Below are 19,247 nucleotides of genomic sequence, written 5' to 3'. Positions count from 1 at the left end.
GGCACCTATGATCCCAGCTACTGGGGAGGCTGAGGCAGGAGAATCACTTGAACCTGGGAGGCAGAGGTTGCAGTGAGCTGAGATAGCACCACTGCACTCCAGCCTGAGCGACAGAATGAGACTCCATCTCAAACAGACAAAAAAGTCTAAATGTCCTCAATACCGTCCGTGTGTGGCACTAGTGACGTAATTTCTGGCAAATGCTTTATCAGCATTTTCTTTCCATAGTTTATGGAGATGTTCATCCATCTTTTCATTTAGTCATTCAGTAAGTATTTGAGTGCCTATTATGGGTTAGGCTTGGGTACATAGTGGTGTGATAAAGTCTGTATCCTTGTGGAGTTTAAAATCTAGTTCAACTTGTTCCTCCTTCTCCTTTATCACTAAAATACAGATTCCAGCCATCAGTGCTGCTATGGTCACCATGAAATTGAGGCTACAGAAATTCCTTTGGAAATGTCTGATTTAGACATTTATCACTTTCAGATGTTTTAGCCATGAAAGAATCTCATGGATTTATTGAAGAAATATGCTATGGTCAAGGACAAGGTATTGGCTCTAGAAGCCGAATTACTAGTCTTTATCCTGGCTTTTTATTTGTGAGACCATGGAGAGTTGTTTCAACCCTAGCAACCTTGATTTACTCTTTAAAACAGAGAAAATGGGCTGGGTGTGGTGGCTCACGCCTGTAATCCCAGCACTTTGGGAGGCTAGACAGTCAGATCACTTGAAGTCAGGAGTTTGAGACCAGCCTGGCCAGCATGGTGAAACCCCGTATCTACTAAAAATACAAAAATTAGCTGGGCCTGGTGGCACATGCCTGTAATATTAGCTACTTGGGAGGCCCAGGCAGGAGAATCTCTTGAACCAGGAGGTGGAGGTTGCAGTGAGTCGAGATCCCACCATTCCACTCCAGCCTGGGCGACAGAGACTCAAAAAAAAAAAGAGCAGAAAAAATGATAAACAACTTGCAGGTTGTTGTATGGTATAATGGTCATACATTATTTTCTACTTTTTCTGGTAAAGAGTTGGTGTGTCATGGAAAGTACCTGTTCTATGTGTGTGTGTCTGTGTGTATAATTTGGTGTGAAAATTAAAGAGAAAAAAACAATAAAAAACCCTTTCCTATAGTTATGTGTAAATTACCATGGTGTGCTGCAAAAAACATGTCAAGGTGATAGAATTATTTTGACTTTCCTGTACAATTATAAAATGACTCAGTGAGTTTGGTTAGATATCCTCGTTCTTTGACTCTATATCCTCGTCTGCTTATGACCAAAAAAAAGAAAAAAAAATGGCAAGGGTCTTCCAAACTCTAAAGAATATGTCAACTATGATACAAGTAGCAGTTAGCCTTATAACTAACTGTAAACACTATCTGTGGGTTTTAAGTTTTACCTGAGCATTGGATATTAACAGACCATTAACCCAACTTTCAAAAATATGAACCCTATGAACTTCACAACTGAAACCAGATCTATATGCCTGAGAGAAGTAAAATCATGTCATGAAATCAAACGGTGGCTGATGCGCCCAAATTCTGGCCTCATCCTCTAACTGGAGGACAACTGGCAGGACAGCAACTGGGCTCTGCCTTTTTTCAGTCCAGCAACATCTTCCACTCAACCCACGCCATTTGGCAGTTTCCCCATTGCCCCTGGCACCTAGCCCTCCGGTACCGGGAACTAAATATCTTCGACCATCCCGCCAGCGGGCTCTGCCTACTTAACCTGAGGCAGGTAAAAGCGCCTCACGCAGGGTTAGGAACCTCCGGGGGCGAGGCGTGGCGTAGCGTAAGGTAGTGTTGGGGAAATTTGCGGCTGTGGATTGGGGGACCGGAAAGGGAGGGGTGGGCCGCAGGCGCCGGACGTGACGTAAGCAGGAAAGGACTTTCCGCCGAGAAATAGGGGGCGCGTGTTTGGAAACTGATAGAAAAGATAAAGGGACCGAGCTGCTGTCAGCCTGGCTTACTGATCTGCGTCCATTTCACCACGGAATCAGTTACTAAGCACTTTTTTCTTTTTTTGGTTCTTTGCAACGTGAGTGGCATTGGCTCAGTGATTTCCATGAGCATCTCTACGAGAAAACGTTGCCTCGATGAGGTGTGGTGGAAGCCCGGCAGCCCCTTCTAATTGGCTAGGCTTGAGAAAGCGTGTACCTCTGCATTTCTGAAATTAACTCAGCGTGATCGGCAAGATTTTCCTGAGCATCTGGTGTCAAGACACTCGTCACTGTTAATTCGGAAAGGAAAAAAAACACCGTTTTCCAGCATTTCTCTTGGTGGAGAACTAAACAACAGGAAAAATGTCTGTTTTCCCTAAGATATCTTTGAGACCCGAGGTTGAAAACTATCTTAAGGAAGGCTTTATGAATAAGGAGGTAGGTCAGGTAAAGATCTTAGATGATATTTTGCAAAAACTCAAATATTCGCACACTTGAGAGAAATAGAAATAAGTATAAAGGGAAATCTTGACAGCCATCGTTTCTTACTACTTGTCTATCAAGTGTAAAAATACCAATATGTTTCTACAGGTATTAAAGCTTACTGAGATACGAAGTGAATAAGGTATATGTTTTAACATTTAGGAGTGGAAAAGAAGGGAAAAAAGGCATGTGCCTGTCAGGCATGGCACAAAGGGTTACAAGGATGAACAAGAAAAGGTCCCTGTCTTCAAGAACTCGAGTCGAATTTTAAAAGAGCGCTGGCTCTGGCACTCAGGTGAAAAGGATTCTGTAATTTGTTGAGTGCCTCTTAAATGCCAGCAGTTGTGCTAGGAGATTTGCATCTTTAATCTTCACAATCTTTTTTTTCTTAGAGGTTTGTTCCTCTTTTAATAGACGAGAAAACTGACTACTCAAGAAATTGTGTAACTGATCCAAGTTGACACAGCTATCAAGTAACTATTGAAATCTGCAGGGAGAGTTCAGGTGTAATGAACAAAGGTACAGCTTTTGAATCTCAGGCACTTGATTTGCATTCTAGTGCTTTGTAAATTACGTGGCTTAACCTAGATTTTTCTCTTCTGTGAAAAATTGAGAATAGTTAAAAATATCTTACAAGGTTGTTTTAGGATATTAAACGTAAGTGAATACAACTAGCATTGTTTTGGCATGTAAGTCCTCAAAAAATGTTAATTTTATGTGCTGAAGTCCTCAGTAAATGTTGATTATCTTTGATTGCAAAGCCTGTTGGCTGTTCCACTTTACCATGCTGCCTCTAAGCAACTTTGTTTTTTCCAAATCTTTAATTTTTTAGCCAAATTAATAATATTTTACCACGTTGTTTTAGGATATTAAACGTAAATGAAAACAACTTGCATTGTCTTGGCATGTAAGTCTTCAAAAAATGTTAATTTTGTTTGCTATTGGCATTTTCTGCCACAGAAGTCCTCAGTAAATGTTGATTGTCTTTTATTGCAAAGCCTGTCCTTTCTTCCACTTTACCATGTTGCCTCTAAGCAACTTTGTTTTTTTTGAAATCTTTTGTTTTTTTAGTCAGATTAACACCACTTAAATGTTACTCATTTTTGAATATGTTATTGAAGCTATGCCTTTTAGATTTGATTTCTACGTTTCATTTCCAAAGATTATGTTGAGGGACTAGACTGTATGGAAAGAGAAAATATATTCTGTTGATTTCAAGGGACTTAAAATATAAGGCACATATTAGGAGAAGTAGGGGCATTCCACAATTTTTTCCAGCAGATTTTAAAGTGGAGAACATTGTTTTTGTAAAGATTCAACCGTCTTTCTTTGACACTGCCTCTGCCTCAGAGCCTCATCAATGGTATGGTTTTACAAAATGAAAAGCTATGCCTTTGTGAAAAGTATTGAAGGGAAAGGAATATTAAGTTTTATGCCTTTTTTTTTTTTTTGAGACAGGGTCTCGCTCTGTTGCCCAAGTTGGAGTGCAGTGACGTGATCACAGCTCACTGCTGCTTCGACCTCTGGGGCTCAAGCGATCCTCTCACCTCAGCCTCCCGAGTAGCTGGGACCTGAGACAGGGGCCACCACTCTGGCTAATAATATTTGTATTGTTTGTAGAGATGGGGTTTCACCCTGTTGCCCAGGCTGAATGTTCAGTTTTGATAAGACTAAACCTTGAGAAAGTATGAATACTTTTAAGGCTGGTGCATGAGTAGGCTAACAAGTGGTTTGTGAAGATTCTGTAAAGCAGGGTTTAGTCAAATAGGAAAAAAAATACGTTTCTTGAAACGCTTCGATTAATTACAAGGGAATATTGTTGTTTGAGTCTTTATACCGTCATATCTCACAGGTGTCTTTGCTACTCATCTTTTTTGGACAATATATATTTGTTACATTTAATAACACCATATTAAAAAGCTGATGTCCTAGGGGAATCTTTGTATGACAGTGACTATATCAATATTACTTATTCTTTAAATATTGGTGTTTTAAAAGGATACCACCGAGTTTGCTCTTGGATATGATGTTAGCTAATTAGCTAACATCCAGCTAACTTGAATATAATGTTAACTCTACAGAGATGCTGTAATGGTAATGCATTATAAATAGACTGAATTGCTGAATTTATGTGAATACATGTAGCAGATACTAATATTTGGAAAATGTTCGTAATGCTTTGAAGTTTAGGCAATGTTTTTCTAAGCCCTTTATTTCAGGCATTTTCTTAGGTGTTTATTACCATGTTTAAGCCCAAGAACCCCGTGAGGTATTACTATTTCCTTAGTTGCTATTAACGTATAAACAATACAGCAAAATAGAATGGAGCTGAACAATTGCTAAGTGGTGTTTCATTAGATGGAATTAATATATAAGCATGTTCTGCCGACTGTTTTTAATTCTCAGGAAATTTAAACATTAACTTCTTCTTTTTAGATTGTGACTGCTTTAGGTAAACAAGAAGCAGAAAGGAAGTTTGAAACTTTGTTAAAGCACCTGTCACATCCTCCGTCATTCACAACTGTCAGAGTGAATACACATTTAGCCTCAGTACAACATGTGAAAAATCTGTTACTTGATGAACTTCAGAAGGTTTGTGGAAATTTTCTGTCGTTTGTACATAATTACATTTTTGCAATCTACCATGTTCTCCATTAAAATCCTATGAATGATATAATACACTTCCAATTTTACAGATAAGGAGATTGAGGACCATGAATGGTAAATTCTTCAAAATTATCCTAGGTGGTAATGCTAGAACTTGAACCTAGTACTTCTGATTCTAAATTTATTCATTTTTGGTGACTAAATAGCTCATTAAACCCCTCTGGGCCACATTAAACTGGGCCTTAGTAGCTTCATCATTAAAATACATGTGAAGAAGTCCAGTCTAACCTTAAAAACCTGTGGCTTTGTGATAAGCAGCATATAATGACCAGGAGGACAGATGGTATAGCTGAGATAAGCCCAGGGGTAAGGAGGTACATACTAAGTACCTGTGAGATTATATTGTTAATTGACATAAAAAAATAGATGTTGGGCTAGGCGTGGTGGCTCATGCCTGTAATCCCAGCACTTTGGGAGGCTGAAGCGGGTGGATCACATGAGGCCAGGACTTTGGGACCAGCCTGGCCAGCATGGTGAAACCCTGGCTCTACTAAAAAAAAAAAGTCGGGCATGATGGCACATGCCTGTGATCTCAGCTACTTGGGAGGCTGAGGCACGAGTAATCCCTTGAACCCAGGAGGTGGAGGTTGCAGTGAGCCGAAATTGCATGACTGCACTCCATCCTGGGTGATGGAATGAGACTCTGTCTCAAAAAAAAAAAAAAAAAAAAGGTGTTGAGCACCTTATGTTTTATAAAACCAGGAAATTAAGATAATGAATCTGAATCTATTTTCAATGTAAAACAACATGAGACTTTTTTTTATCCAACCAATAAAATAGTTTTGGCAAAATATTCCTCTTACAGATAAAACAATATTATAAAATGGCATTTATGACTTCTAAGCAGAAAGTATTTGAGTTATCTTGTTTTTATTTTTTTGAGTTATCTTGTATATACTTTTTTGCTTTTGAAAGCTTTGCCTTATGTGTTTCATACTCTGTACACTGAAATTTACCTCAAAAGCAATGTAGGATGTAGAAAAATAGATGCTGAGAGGTACCACATAAATTGTATACTGTAGTTATTCAGTGACTTGTAACATGTAACGTGGGTGTCAGCAGACTCATTTCTGCCTTATTTGTGTCTGAATTAAAAGCGAGAGGCAACCATGATTAAAGGGTTTCCATTTGTAAATCACAAGCTGTGTTTAGTTATTTAGAAAACTTCAGAAAATTATCATTGAGTCCCTTATCCCCTTTTAAAAAATCTCTCTATTACATTTATGGACTCTTTGTCATACTCTCTTTAAGAACAATTCTATAAGTACCAAGTTGTGAATAGACGACCATGTTATTAGAAGAACCAGCTATGGCATCTCAGTGTATGAGACCAAACCTTAGTATAATAATTAAATAAGATTTAAAAAAAAATAATCTGATTTTTATTGATAGATAGTGATAATCTTATTGAGAGTAATGACAGGTATAAAATATAAGTAGTTGCCCTAAGCAGCTAAAATCATTACTTTTCCATAACCATGTGTATGTTTTCAGCTAATAAATAGGAAACTGTTCTGAGGCCCACTGGAAGTATCCATAACTCAGATCCAGATTTGTTTTTTTTTTGAGAGGCAGTCTCACTCTGTCACCCAGGCTGCATGCGGTGGCATGATCTTGGCTCACTGCAACCTCTGCTTCCTGTGTTCAAGCGATTCTCCTGCCTCAACCTCCCAAGTAGCTGGGACTACAGACGCCTGCCACATTTTTGTATTTTTAGTAGAGATGGGGTTTCACCATATTGGCCAGGTTGGTCTCGAACTCCTGACCCTGTGATCCGTCCACCTTGGCCTCCCAAAGTGCTGGGATTACAGGTGTGAGGCCATGTGCCCGGCCTTATTATTTTTTTTTCATAACAAATGATTTCCAGAACCTGGATATTTTAGTATCCTACTCTGGATATACAAGATCCCATGGGCTAGGATCAGTCACTCTGGGCTTTGGGTCCCTTTCCTTGAAGGTTAACGTTGGACAGGGAAGCTTGGGTCCGAGTCACTAGATAGGAAACCAATGGTAAAGCAGTACCCGATTCTAGTAAGAAAGCGTACTTGGAGGAGGTTTTAGGCTGTGGATTTCTTTTTCCTTTCACGTTGAAAAGTTCACATGTCCTAAAGAGATGTCCTGAATAGGATGATATAAAAGTAAGTGTTTTGTCCCCAATATCTCTGCACAACATATTGAATTATTATTATCATTATATTTTAGATGGAGTCTCGCTCTGTTGCTCAGGCTGGAGTGCAGTGATGCGATCTTGGCTTACTGCAACCTCTGCCTCCCAGGTTCAAGTGATTCTCCTGGCTTAGCCTCCCGAGTAGCTGGGATTATACGCACTGGCCACAATGCTCGGCTAATTTTGATATTCTTAGCAGAGATGGGATTTCACCATGTTGGCCAGGCTGGTCTCGAACTCCTAACCTCAAGTGATCTGCGTGCCTTGGCTTCCCACAGTGTTGGGATTACACGCGTGAATCCCATATATCTCCGTGCCTGGGCTGAAATTTAATAATATAAAATTTAATTAGGCTGGTGACAATATGGAGAAGCTGCAATCTTCAAACATTGTAGGTTGAAATATAAATAATATGATCTCTTTGGAACACTGGTAGTATCTTAAAAAGTTAAACATACTCTAAAACCCAGCAATTCCACTCCTAGGTATATACCCGAAATAAATGAAAACATATGTCCATATAAATTCTCCAGCATGAATGTTCATAGAAGCACTACTCATAATAATCAAAAGGGGATACTCCAAATATTCATCAGCTCTTAAGGAGATAAACAAAATGTGATATATTCATACAGTAGAATCCTTCAGCAATAAAAATCATGAACTAGAATGAACTGATACATGCTACAGTATGGATTAACCTCAAAAATATTAAAGAAGGTAGACACAGATGCTACATATTGTTTCAAATTTTGGATTTTTTAGCTTTTAGAATATTTGCGTGTATATAATGAGAGATATAGGATGTGGGACCCAAGTCTAACATGAAATTCTTTTATGTTTCATATTCACCTTGTATACATAGCCTGAAGGTAATTTTATACAATATTTTATATAATTTTGTGCAGGAAACAGTTTATATACATTAAACCATCAGAAAGCAAAGGTGTCACTATCTCAGATAGCCATGTGGACAATCTGGTTGTTTGGCATTACTATCATTCCTGACTCTGAGTTTATATACAGAGAAAATTGTATTTATATACATTTTCTTTTTTTTTTTTTTTTTTTGAGAGGGAGTCTGGTTCTGTCAGCCAGGCTGAAGTGCAATGGCGCCATCTCAGCTCACTGCAACCTCTGCCTCCCAGGTTCAAGCAATTCTCCTGCCTCAGCCTCCTGAGTAGCTGGGCTTACAGGTGCGCTCAACGACACCCAGCTAATTTTTGTATTTTTAGTAGAGACAGTGTTTCACTGTGTTGGCCAGGCTGGTCTCATACCCCTAACCTCAGGTTATCCACCTGCTTCGGCCTCACAGAGTGCTGGGATTACAGGAGTGAGCCACCATGCCTGAGCTATACGTTTTCAGTTTATTTATTTATTTATTTTTTTTTTTTTGAGATGGAGTCTCGCTCTGTCGTTCAGGCTGGAGTGCAGTGGTGCGATCTTGGCTCACTGCAAGCTCCGCCTCCTGGGTTCACGCCATTCTCCTGCCTTAGCCTCCCGAGTAGCTGGGACTACAGGCGCCTGCCACCACACCCGGCTAATTTTTTTTTGTATTTTTAGTAGAGACAGGGTTTCACCATGTTAGCCAGGATGGTCTCGATCTCCTGACCTCGTGATCCACCCGCCTTGGCCTCCCAAAGTGCTGGGATTACAGGCGTGAGCCACCGTGCCCGGCCCACGTTTTCTTATACTTACTCATATGTAACCACTTAACAGTAAAAAAAAGACATACCTTAATACAGTGAAAAAAATAATGTGTTCAGGGTAACTAAGCAGCACAGTAGCATCACCAGAATACCTGAATTAGCTGTTCAACAACAACAAAAACACAGTAGGCTGGATAAACTGTGTTGTGAGCCTGCATTTTGACTTTGACCAGTCCAGGTCAAGTATGGAATTTTCCACTTCTGGCATCATGTCAGCATTCAAAAAGTTTTGGATTTGTAACATTTCAGATTTTTAGACTAGGGATGCTCGGTTTGTGTTCCATTTATGTGAAATGTCCAGAAAAAGGCACATTTATAGAGAAAGAAAAATAGTGGTTGCCTAGCAATGGGAACAGGGATTGACTGCCAATGAGCATGAGGGATCTTTGTGGGATGATGGAAATTGTCTAAAACTGGAGTACAGTTCTTTAAATTTACTAAAAATCATTGAATTGTACGTTTAAAATGGGTGAAATTTATGGTATGTAAATTATCTCAATAAGGCTGTTTTAAAATAGCATAGGGCAGAAACCAACATTAAAAGAAGCTGATGATATGCTTGGTTTGGAAAAAAACGTGTGTTATGAAGGGTATGTACATGTGTGGTTTTATGGGTTTTATTTGTATATTATCATGCTCCTAATCAAAGGGAAGAGACAATGACCTTTGGCTTGAGAAGCTTTGATCTCTGTATAAGATATTTCTACAGTCTAAATCAAATGTTACTTACAAAATAAAACAAAAGTCAAAGTTCATTATCTTGTCTTTGGCAAGATTTGTTCCCTATAATTGATACCGTAAGGCTATCAAAATGATGAAGGAGGGAGGGAAAGAGAAAGGAGGAAGGATTTGATTGATTGAGGTGGAATTTATTTTTCAGATTGCTTATTAGTTATCTGTTTGATAACTATACCCTTTGGAAGAAGCAGAAGTTCAGAGAGCTGGTGACTTGGTAGATATGAAGTTATATTTCTAAAATATGCATGATTATTTTCTGTTTCCTTATCAACTTAAAAATCAGTAAGTTGATCTCAGAAGTTTTCTGTAGATAGTGTATGAATCCTGTGGGGCAATGCAAACATGCATTGTGGTGATTGCTCTTTTATGTAGTATGTGAAAATGGAGTTGATAAACCCTAACCTACAAGGCAGTCTTGTTCTCAAATATTTGCGTGCTGCCCTCTAGTAGAGTATATGGTCCCTGTCTTCCAGTCCCCTATGCAGCTGTTTTTTATTCTGTGTAGGGTGCCCATTTGTCTTCTGTTTGTGACAGTGGCATGCTGGTACATATTTAACAAACCCTTTCTGGGAAAAATAACCCCAATTTGTGGTGTTCGTTTATTTCTGTGGTATAAGTACTCAGCATGTTCCCTGGTGGCTACATGTGTGACCATGGAATTGGAAAGAGATGCATGCAGTGGCTCTCCTGAGCTGGTATGAGCTGGCTCCCGCACCTGTACCTGCTTTCAGTGTGACAATCTTCTGGTTCCCTTATAATAGAGAATACTGAAAATCCCGAACCTGTACCATAAACATTTCTTTTTCCCACCAAAGCTGACATGGATGCCAGTGTTGATTGTGTATATTAGGTAGTATTTATTAATAGTAATCTCAGTCTTTAACATCTTATTCAGAAACTTTTCTTAAAGGAATACTACATGTAATTCTATATTAAATGTTTTTAAAGTAAATCATTTAGGGTAACCACGGTTTGTGTTTATAATGCCAAATAGTAAGCAAAATTGAGTCTTATAAGGAAGTCAGGATACTTCAGAATTAAAATAGAGAAAACATTGTTGTTTTGAGGTCTTTTGGATTTTTACAGTATCCCGTGGAATAAGGTGAAAGTGCCGCAGAGCTACTAGGGCTTCATGCTGTGGTAGATGATGATACTGAAAAGTTTCATAAGTTGAAATGTATCAAATGTATGGATTGCTTTATAATCATGTTTATCTTTAACAGCAGTTTAATGGATTAAGTGTTCCTATTCTTCAACATCCAGACCTTCAAGATGTGTTACTTATTCCTGTTATTGGACCCAGGTTTGTAAGAACTTCATTTCCAAATTAGATTCTTAATAAAAGTTTGTCACAGGGAGCTTTTTAATTGTTCAGTGATAATACTAAGTTTGTCCATTGTTAGCAACTTTCTATAGATAACAGGAATTCAAAACTTTATAAATGCAGACTTTAGACTCTGTCATGGAAAATAATACAAAAGAAGACTAGGAACGGGCCCAAGGATCTTGAGAATAATGTGTTCTAGGTCCATTTAGTGCAGTGATGTTCCCCGTCCCCCCCGCCCCCAACTTTCTGCGAAGTTTTATTTCATTTGTTTACTTGTATTTCGTATGAATTTTCAGTGCTAAATTAAAACTCTTTTTTGAGCTGCAACAAAAATATAGAGTAACCTGTTTTCTACTTTCATAGCTGATATGTTTGTAAAATTTTATTTTTTGAGAAAGTGTCTTGCTGTTACCCAGGCTGGAGTGCAGGGACACAAGCATAGCTCATTGCAGGCTCGAACTTCTGGACTCAGGCAATTATACCACCTCAGCTTCTGAGTAGCTGGGACTACAGGTGGGCACCACTGCACCTGGCTAATTTATTTTTTATTTTGTAGAAACAGTCTCATTATGTGAGACCGGTATTGAACTCCTAGCCTCAAACAATCCTCCTACCTTAGCCTCCCAAAGTATTGGGATTACTGATGTGAGCCATCTTGCCCAGCCTATAAAATTTTATTCATAATTCAACAATTATGTTAAACTACTGTGTGCCATTTATGTTCTATGCTTTTACGTATTTGGAAAGCATATGTTTGAAAATTGAAAAATAGGTTTTCAGGCTGGATCTGGTGGCTTACTTACTCCTGTTATCCCAGCACTTTGGGAGGCTGAGGTAGGCGGATCCCTTGAGCCCAGGGGTTGGAGACCAGTCTGGGCAACGTGGCAAAACCCTACCTCTACTAAAAGAAATTACAAAAATTAGCTGGGTATGGTGGTGCACACCTGTAGTCACAGCTATTCAGGAAGCTGAGGTGGAAGGATCATTTGAGCCTGGGAGGTGGAGGCTGCAGGGAGCCATGATTGTGCTACTGCAATCCAGCCTGGGAGACAGAGTGGGACCTTGTCTCAAAAAAAAAAGGAAAAATAAGTTTTCATAGTATAATGATTATAATGGAGTTTTATTCCTATGGAGCATTTTAAAATTCCTAATTATGGTCTAAAATCTTCTTAAACTCCTAAGAATTATAATAAATATAGAAATGCTTTTGTTAAAATTGAAGTTTGTTAAAACTTCAATTTAGTGGGCAGCAATAGAGCAGTGGTTTAATAAACTATGATTTGTCCATGCAGTGGGATAGTATATGGCCTTTAATATGGGAGAATTATACTTACCAATCAGAGGAGATGTTTATGATCAGTTTTTAAGTATCAAAAGCAAATTGCTGTACTTGGGATAATTACTTTTTTTGCAGTTCATAAAAGTACACAACTATGGATTTATGTATATTTATTTACATGTAAAAAAAACGTCTGGAAGCTGTAACATACCCAACTTTTAATAGTGGTTAACTCTGAGGAAATTAGATTGGGAGACAGGGGGGAAATAAAAGGAAATTTTCATGTGTAATATTTTCGTTTTTTTTTTTTACTATAAGAATGTATTTTTTGCAATTAAAGTTGATTTGTATAGGCTCATTCTATTTAGTTTAATTTTTAAAGTTTTTCATCTTATATTCAGTTTTTTAAAGGTGAAATTTACATACAGTGAAATGAAGAGATCTTAAATGTTTAGTTTGTTGAGTTTTGACAAATATATACAACTGTGCAGCCAAGACCCACCCCAGTCAAGATAGAGCATTTCCATTATCCCAGAAACATCTCTTGTACTCAGCTACCCTACCAGGAAACTGCTCTTCTGATTTCTGTCATCTCTTAGTTTTGGACCAGTTAGTTGCTACTATAATAGACCATAATCACAGATCTTTGGAGGTTACTACACTCCTTATGAGGATGCAAAATTGTACTTATTTAGGTTGAAACTTTGGCCATGTCTTATTCTGTTAAACACTTCTTCTTTATTCTTTAGTTTTATTTAGTTTCCCTAAAGATAGAGTTCAATTAGGTTTTTCTTTATAGAAGCAAGTAAAAATCAGAGTTGTACATAAATATAAAAGTAATCATCCGTTACATCTCCTGTCCCACCTCACCTCCCAATTTTGTTTCTCTGAGCATCAAATATGATTTTTTCTAGACCGTCTCTGTGCTTATAGCTGCATACATGAATGCACATGTGTAATCATGTGTACTCATTTTTAGAAAATAGAAAAGATTATAATGTTCTGCAATTTGCTTTTGTGTTCACTTAAAAATGTATAATGGATATCGTTCCACGATTATATAACACTATTTCATTCTTTTTAATGGCTGCATGAACAGTATATTTTATCATTTAACTCAGTTTAAATTCTTCTATCCTCCATTGATAGACATTTAGTTTTTTCCTGTTTTTCATTATTACGAGAGGTGTTAGAGTGAATATTTGTGGACTTGCATAAGCATGTCTGCAGAACAAACTGATATAACACAGAATAACCAGTTCAAAGGTCTGTGCTTATTTTAGTTGGAGACATATTACCAGATTACCCTCTACAAAATTTTACCAGTTAATGTTTCAGCAGTATATGAGAGATTTTGATGCTTTCATTCTTTCCAATACTGGCTATTTTGGTTCTCTAAAATATTTGGATGATTTAACTTTAATTATTTTCAATACTTACTTTTACATGGCCTTAATCATCCTTTCATTCTGTTCTTTGTAGTGATCTAAGCTACTCATCAGAACATGAGTGAATGTATAAATACAAATGGTGAGCTATTGCAGGGAAGCCTGAAAAAATAGGATTGTAAATTCACATACCCACCTTTCATTCCTAAAAAGAATAAGTCAATTCCTTTTTGTTTGTTTTTTTAACTCCTGATTTTTATTAAGTATCTCTTTTTAAAATTTTTTTGTTTTTATTTTTTTTGAGACAGAGTCTCAAGTCTGTTGCCCAGGCTGGAGTGCAGTGATGTGACCTTGGTTCACTGCAACCTCTGCCTTCCAGGTTCAAGCAGTTCTCCTGCCTCAGCCTCCCGGGTAGCTGGGGCTACAGGCGTGTGCCACCACACCCGACTAATTTTTGTATTTTTAATAGAGACTGGGTTTCATCATATTGGCCAGGCTGGTCTCGAACTCCTGACCTTGTGACCTGCCCGCCTCCGCTTCCCAAAGTGCTGGGATTACAGGCGTGAGCCACTGTGCCCGGCCCATTCAGTCTCTTTTGACTTTCCATTATGAGAAATGAGGAGGTTCCTGGAGTTAAATTTTCCCTAAAATCCATACCACCTAGTTTGTATTTACTGTTTTTTGTTTTGTTTTGTTTTGTTTTTGAGATGGGGTCTTGCTGTGCTGCCCAAGCTGGTCTCGAACTCCTGAGCTCAAGTGATCCACCCTCCTCGGCCTCCCAAAGTGCTAGGATTATAAGTACCACCCACCATGCCCAGCCAGTTTTTTTTTTTGTTTTTTTTTTTTTAACATTGTCAAGCTTTATAACATGTTATTTCCCAGGTATAATTCACATGGATGCAGTGCTTGCTTTCAGTCCTTATGGCACAGTTTATTTCTCATTTCTTTATCTTTATTAATGTCTTTGTTGGTGAGTACAGTCACTTAGCAGATCTCCTGCACCCCCTGACCTTTCCCGAAGGCTGCCTCTTATGTACTACGTTACTTTCTTGATTCAGAATGTCTGCCTGTTGCCTTTATGTTTATACAACGAGTTAGCTGAGTCTGGTTGTTCAGGCCACATAGTATTTCCCTTAGCATTTTGTAGGCATTGTTTTTATAGCCTGTGGTATCAAATGTTATTGTGAAGAAATCTAAGGCCCACCAAAAACATTTCCTCCTTATGACAGTACCTTGTCTTCTGCTTGGAGATCTGTGGGATTCTTACTTATTGAACTTTAGGTATTTGGCCAGTGTAATGCTTGATTTTGGTTATTTCCTCTTAGTTCTTCTTCATCTTTTTGTTTTTTTTTTTTTTGGAGACAGAGTCTCACTCTGTCACCCAGGCTGGCGTGCAGTGGCGGGATCTTGGCTCACTGCAACCCCTGCCTCCCGGGTTCAAGTGATTCTCCTGCCTCAGCCTCCCGAGTAGCTGGGATTACAGGTGCCCACCACCATACCTGGCTGATTTTTGTATTTTTAGTAGAGATGGAGTTTTACTATGTTGGCCAGGCTGGTCTTCGAAATCCTGAACTCAGGTGATCCACCCACCTTGGCCTCCCAAAGTGCTGGGATTACAGGTGTTAGCCATCATGCTCAGCCTATTTCCTCTTAGCTTTTGATGAGATACAGTGTAGCTTTTCAGTCATAGGTCTTCCATTATTTCTTTGAATATTTTTTCTTACATTTTCTGTATTCTCTGTTATAAAGGCAGCAGGACTTCGTGTGCTGCATTTCTGGCACAGATATTACCTACATCAGAGATTCCCAAGATAGCCCTCAGGCTTAGTGATTGGCTAAGACTCACAGAACCTAGCATACAGTCACACTAATGGCTAAGGTTTATTACATGAAAGCATACAAAAGCAAAACCAGCAAGGGAAAAGAGGCATGGGGTGAAGTTTGGAAGAAACCAAACATAAGCTGTCTCAGTGAAGTCCCATAGGATGTGCTTAATTTCTCCAGCACCTAATTGTGACATGTGAAATAGTTGTCTAGCAGAAAAGCTCATCAGAGACTTAGTGTCCAAGGGTTTTATTGGGCTGGTCACATAGGCACCCTCTGCGTAGCATGTACCAATATTCTCAGACTCCCAAAACGAAAGCAGGTGCTCCTAATAAACATGTGTTTGTACCTTGCTTGTACAGAGTTTAGGAATTGTGAGCCACTCTTATTTATCATTAGGGAAGGTTTTATGTCACCATTGGGAACTGTTTCTCATTCCAGTTTCTAGCTGCTTAGCTAGCCAAGAGCCAACCTCTCAAGCAAGCCTTTCTAAGAACCGCAGTCTCAAGCCTGTTACTTTAACTCTTTTTTCTGTTAACCCATTTTTCAACTCCATTCACTGATCTTTTTCTTCTGCATTCGTTTGTTTTTTGTTTTGTTTTGTTTTGTTTTGTTTGTTTGTTTGAGGCAGAGTCTCCCTCTGTCTCCCAGGCTGCAGTGCAGTGGCGCCAGCTCACTGCAAGCTCCGCCTCCTGGGTTCAAGCCATTCTCCTGCCTCAGCCTTCCTGGTAGCTGGGACTACGTGCGCCTGCCACCAAGACTGGCTAATTTTTTTTTTGTATTTTTTTAGTAGAGAGGTGGTTTCACCATGTTAGCCGGGATGGTCTCAATCTCCTGACCTTGTGACTCACCCTCCTTAGCCTCCCAAAGTGCAAGGATTACAGGCGTGACCCACCGGGCGGGTTCGTTCTTAAGTGTCTTGGTCATGGGCTCTGTTTCAAAGTGGCTCTCTTGTCAGTAGTATAGGAGATAAGTTTTATCTTGTCTGGGCTTTGCTTTTCTTATCTCTAAAATGGGAATTCAAAATACTATCTAGTCATAGGGATGTATTACCTCTCTCTGCTTCTAAATCTTCATTCTGAGGTTTTATTGTCCTTTATTTTCTTAGCTGCTAGTTTACTTTTGTCTTTGTTCTTTTATCCCTTTTTTGAGGTTTTTCCTTTAATTTCTCTGAAAATACGCAGGTACTTGAAATATTTTTCCTTTTGTTTGGTTTACATTTTTAAAATCTGCCTTCTGCTTTGTAAGGCTTTTCGTGTATGTGTGTGCCACCAATGAATGCAGAATGAATTCTTTCTGCTTATCATGCATTGAATGGAAACAGTTACATCCTCATTTGCAGTTTGCTCAAGAACCATCCAGAGTGGGGGAAAGAGCATACCTATGGGACTAATCAAATATGTTTTATTGGAAGTACTGCAAATCTTTTGTGCTGGCTCATCTCTAGTCCTGGTGAGCAGAGCCGAGGCTCTCTGTGAAGGCTTCAGCTCATACCTTTTTTCCAGGAGGCGGGGAAGGCTTCCTTTTTTGTTTAATCGCTGCTTAGTTAACTCAAGTCAGGAGCAACAAAGTTGGTTGCTATTTATTTTCTCTTTTCTTGAGCTGCTTTTAGATAGTTGATCCAGGTTTGTTAGAGAAAATAACAGATTGTCTGGTTATTCCATTTCTGACAATCCATTTCTTCTTTCAGACTTGACTCCTCTGAACAGGACACTGACAAGATATTCCTAGATTCTGATTTTTTTTCCACTAAGCGTATGGTCCTGGTCCTAAGTAATAATTTGATTAGGCCTCCAGGAGCCTCTCCTTTTCAGAGACTCCACACCCTGCTGAGAAACTAGGTTTAGCTCAAATTTCACTGTCAGCCAATTATTTCTCATCATCGGGATTATAGCTGTTTCTTAGTTTTACTGCAAACGGAATTTTCTCCTGAGATTTTTATTCTTTTTTCCCCCCTTTTCATTTCCATGGGATTTAGAAACGGGAGTTTTCTTCTTCTGATTTTTTACTAAAAGCTCAATATCACAGTTATTTAAAATATAAATGCATCAGTTAAACTTTATATACAGTAAACAATTTTAAAAGTAATGCGCCACTGAATTACTGGTTTCTTCAGTTTACTTGAAATGAGATTTAAAATAAAATTTTGGTTTCTTCAGTTTACTTAAAATGAGATTTCATGTACTGGTGAAATATATTTTAATTTCTGGAAGAAGATTTTTGTTTGGTAATTTAATGACTTCAGGAGAAAACTGAATGCCAGACTTGTCTTGATACAAGAGCATTTAAAACATCTCAACCAGCGTTTTCTAAAGTCTACATTTGGATCAGTAGAACTTTTTAGGCCAAAAATCAATTTGTAATTTTAAAGAATTTCTGTTTTCTCTCAATTAGTGCTCCTCCCTTTTTGATAAAAGTCTCAAAATAGTTTAAGCAGGCCAGAAAATTAATTTTCTTCCTTTATTTCACAATTGAATATGTAATTCAACAGCATAAATCTCTTGAAATCCAAATGAGACTGGATTTGTCTTCTCTTTCAGCCTATTGATTTCCATCTTTTTTTTTCCCCCACCCAGGATGGAGTCTTGCTCTTGTTGCCCAGGCTAAAGTGCAATGGCAGGATCTCAGCTCACTGCAACCTCCATCTCCGTGTTGAAGTGATTATCCTGCCTCAGCCTCCTGAGTATCTGGAATTACAGGCATCTGCCATCACGCTGAGCTAATTTTTGTATTTTTAGTAGAGACAGGGTTTCACCATGTTGGCCAGGCTGGTCTTGAATTCTTGACCTCAGGTAATCTGCCTGGCTCAGCCTCCTAAAGTGCTGGGATTACAGGCGTGAGCCACTGTGCCCGGCCCATTAAGTCTGTTTTGACTTTCCATTATGAGAAATGAGATTCCTGAAGTTAAATTTTCCATAAAATTCTTACCAGCTAATTTGTATTTACTGTTTTTTTTTGTTTTTGTTTTGAGATGGGGTCTTGCCGTGTTGCCCAGGCTGGTCTCGAACTCCTGAGCTCAAGTGGTCCACCCTCCTCGGCCTCCCAAAGTGCTGGGATTACATGAATGAGCTACAATGCCCGGCCATTTTTTTTTTTTTTTTTTTTTTTAAACATTGTCAAGCTTTATGACATTGTTATTTCCCAAGTATAATTCACATGGATGCAGTGTTTGCTTTCAGTCCTCATGGCCCAGTTTCTCATTTATCTTTATTAATGTCTTTGTTGGTGAGTACAGTCACTTAGCAGATCTTCCGCACCCCCTGCCCTTTCCCGAAGGTTGCCTCTTAGTACTGCATTACTTTCTTGATTGAGAATGTCTGCCTGTTGCCTTTATGTTTATAAAACAAGTTGGCTGAGTCTGGTTGTTTCAGGCCACATAGTATTTCCCTTAGCACTTTGTAGACATTGTTTTTATAACCTGTGGTATCAAATGTTACTGTGAAGAAAAAAGGCCCACCAAAAACTTTTCCTCCTCGTAACAGTACCTTGTCTTCTGCTTGGGGATCTGTGGAATTCTTACTTATTGAACTTTAGACATTTGGCCAGTGTAATGCTTGATTTTGATTATTTCCTCTTAGTTCTTCTTCGTCGTGTTTTTTTTTTTTTTTTTTTTTTTAAGGAAAACAGAGTCTCACTGTGTCACCCAGGCTGGAGTGCAGTGGCGTGATCTCGGCTCACTGCAACTTCTGTGTCCCGGATTCAAGTAATTCTCCTGCCTCAGCCC

General features: G+C 38.7%; 1 protein-coding gene across 17 annotated transcripts in view; it reads left to right on the top strand.

Moving 5' to 3' along the window:
- The window catches only part of NSUN6 (NOP2/Sun RNA methyltransferase 6), an 87,956-nt gene that overhangs the window by 5,769 nt on the left and 62,940 nt on the right, over nt 1-19,247 (top strand). For 9 of the 17 annotated variants that reach the window (XM_054522021.2, XM_054522024.2, XM_054522018.2 and 6 more), the window contains 2 exons: nt 4,861-5,016; nt 10,929-11,008. In XM_054522021.2, coding sequence (XP_054377996.1) covers nt 4,861-5,016; nt 10,929-11,008 — 236 coding nt within the window. Of the gene's footprint in view, nt 1-394; nt 2,380-2,838; nt 2,944-4,860; nt 5,017-9,847; nt 9,920-10,928; nt 11,009-19,247 lie in introns of all 17 variants that reach the window. The other 8 variants (XM_054522014.2, XM_063727500.1, XM_063727499.1 and 5 more) reach the window with 3 other exon arrangements.

The sequence above is a fragment of the Pongo abelii genome, chromosome 8, assembly GCF_028885655.2.
Source record: "Pongo abelii isolate AG06213 chromosome 8, NHGRI_mPonAbe1-v2.0_pri, whole genome shotgun sequence".
NCBI classification, from domain to species: Eukaryota; Metazoa; Chordata; class Mammalia; order Primates; family Hominidae; genus Pongo; species Pongo abelii.
This window is presented reverse-complemented; position numbering and strand designations above follow the sequence as displayed.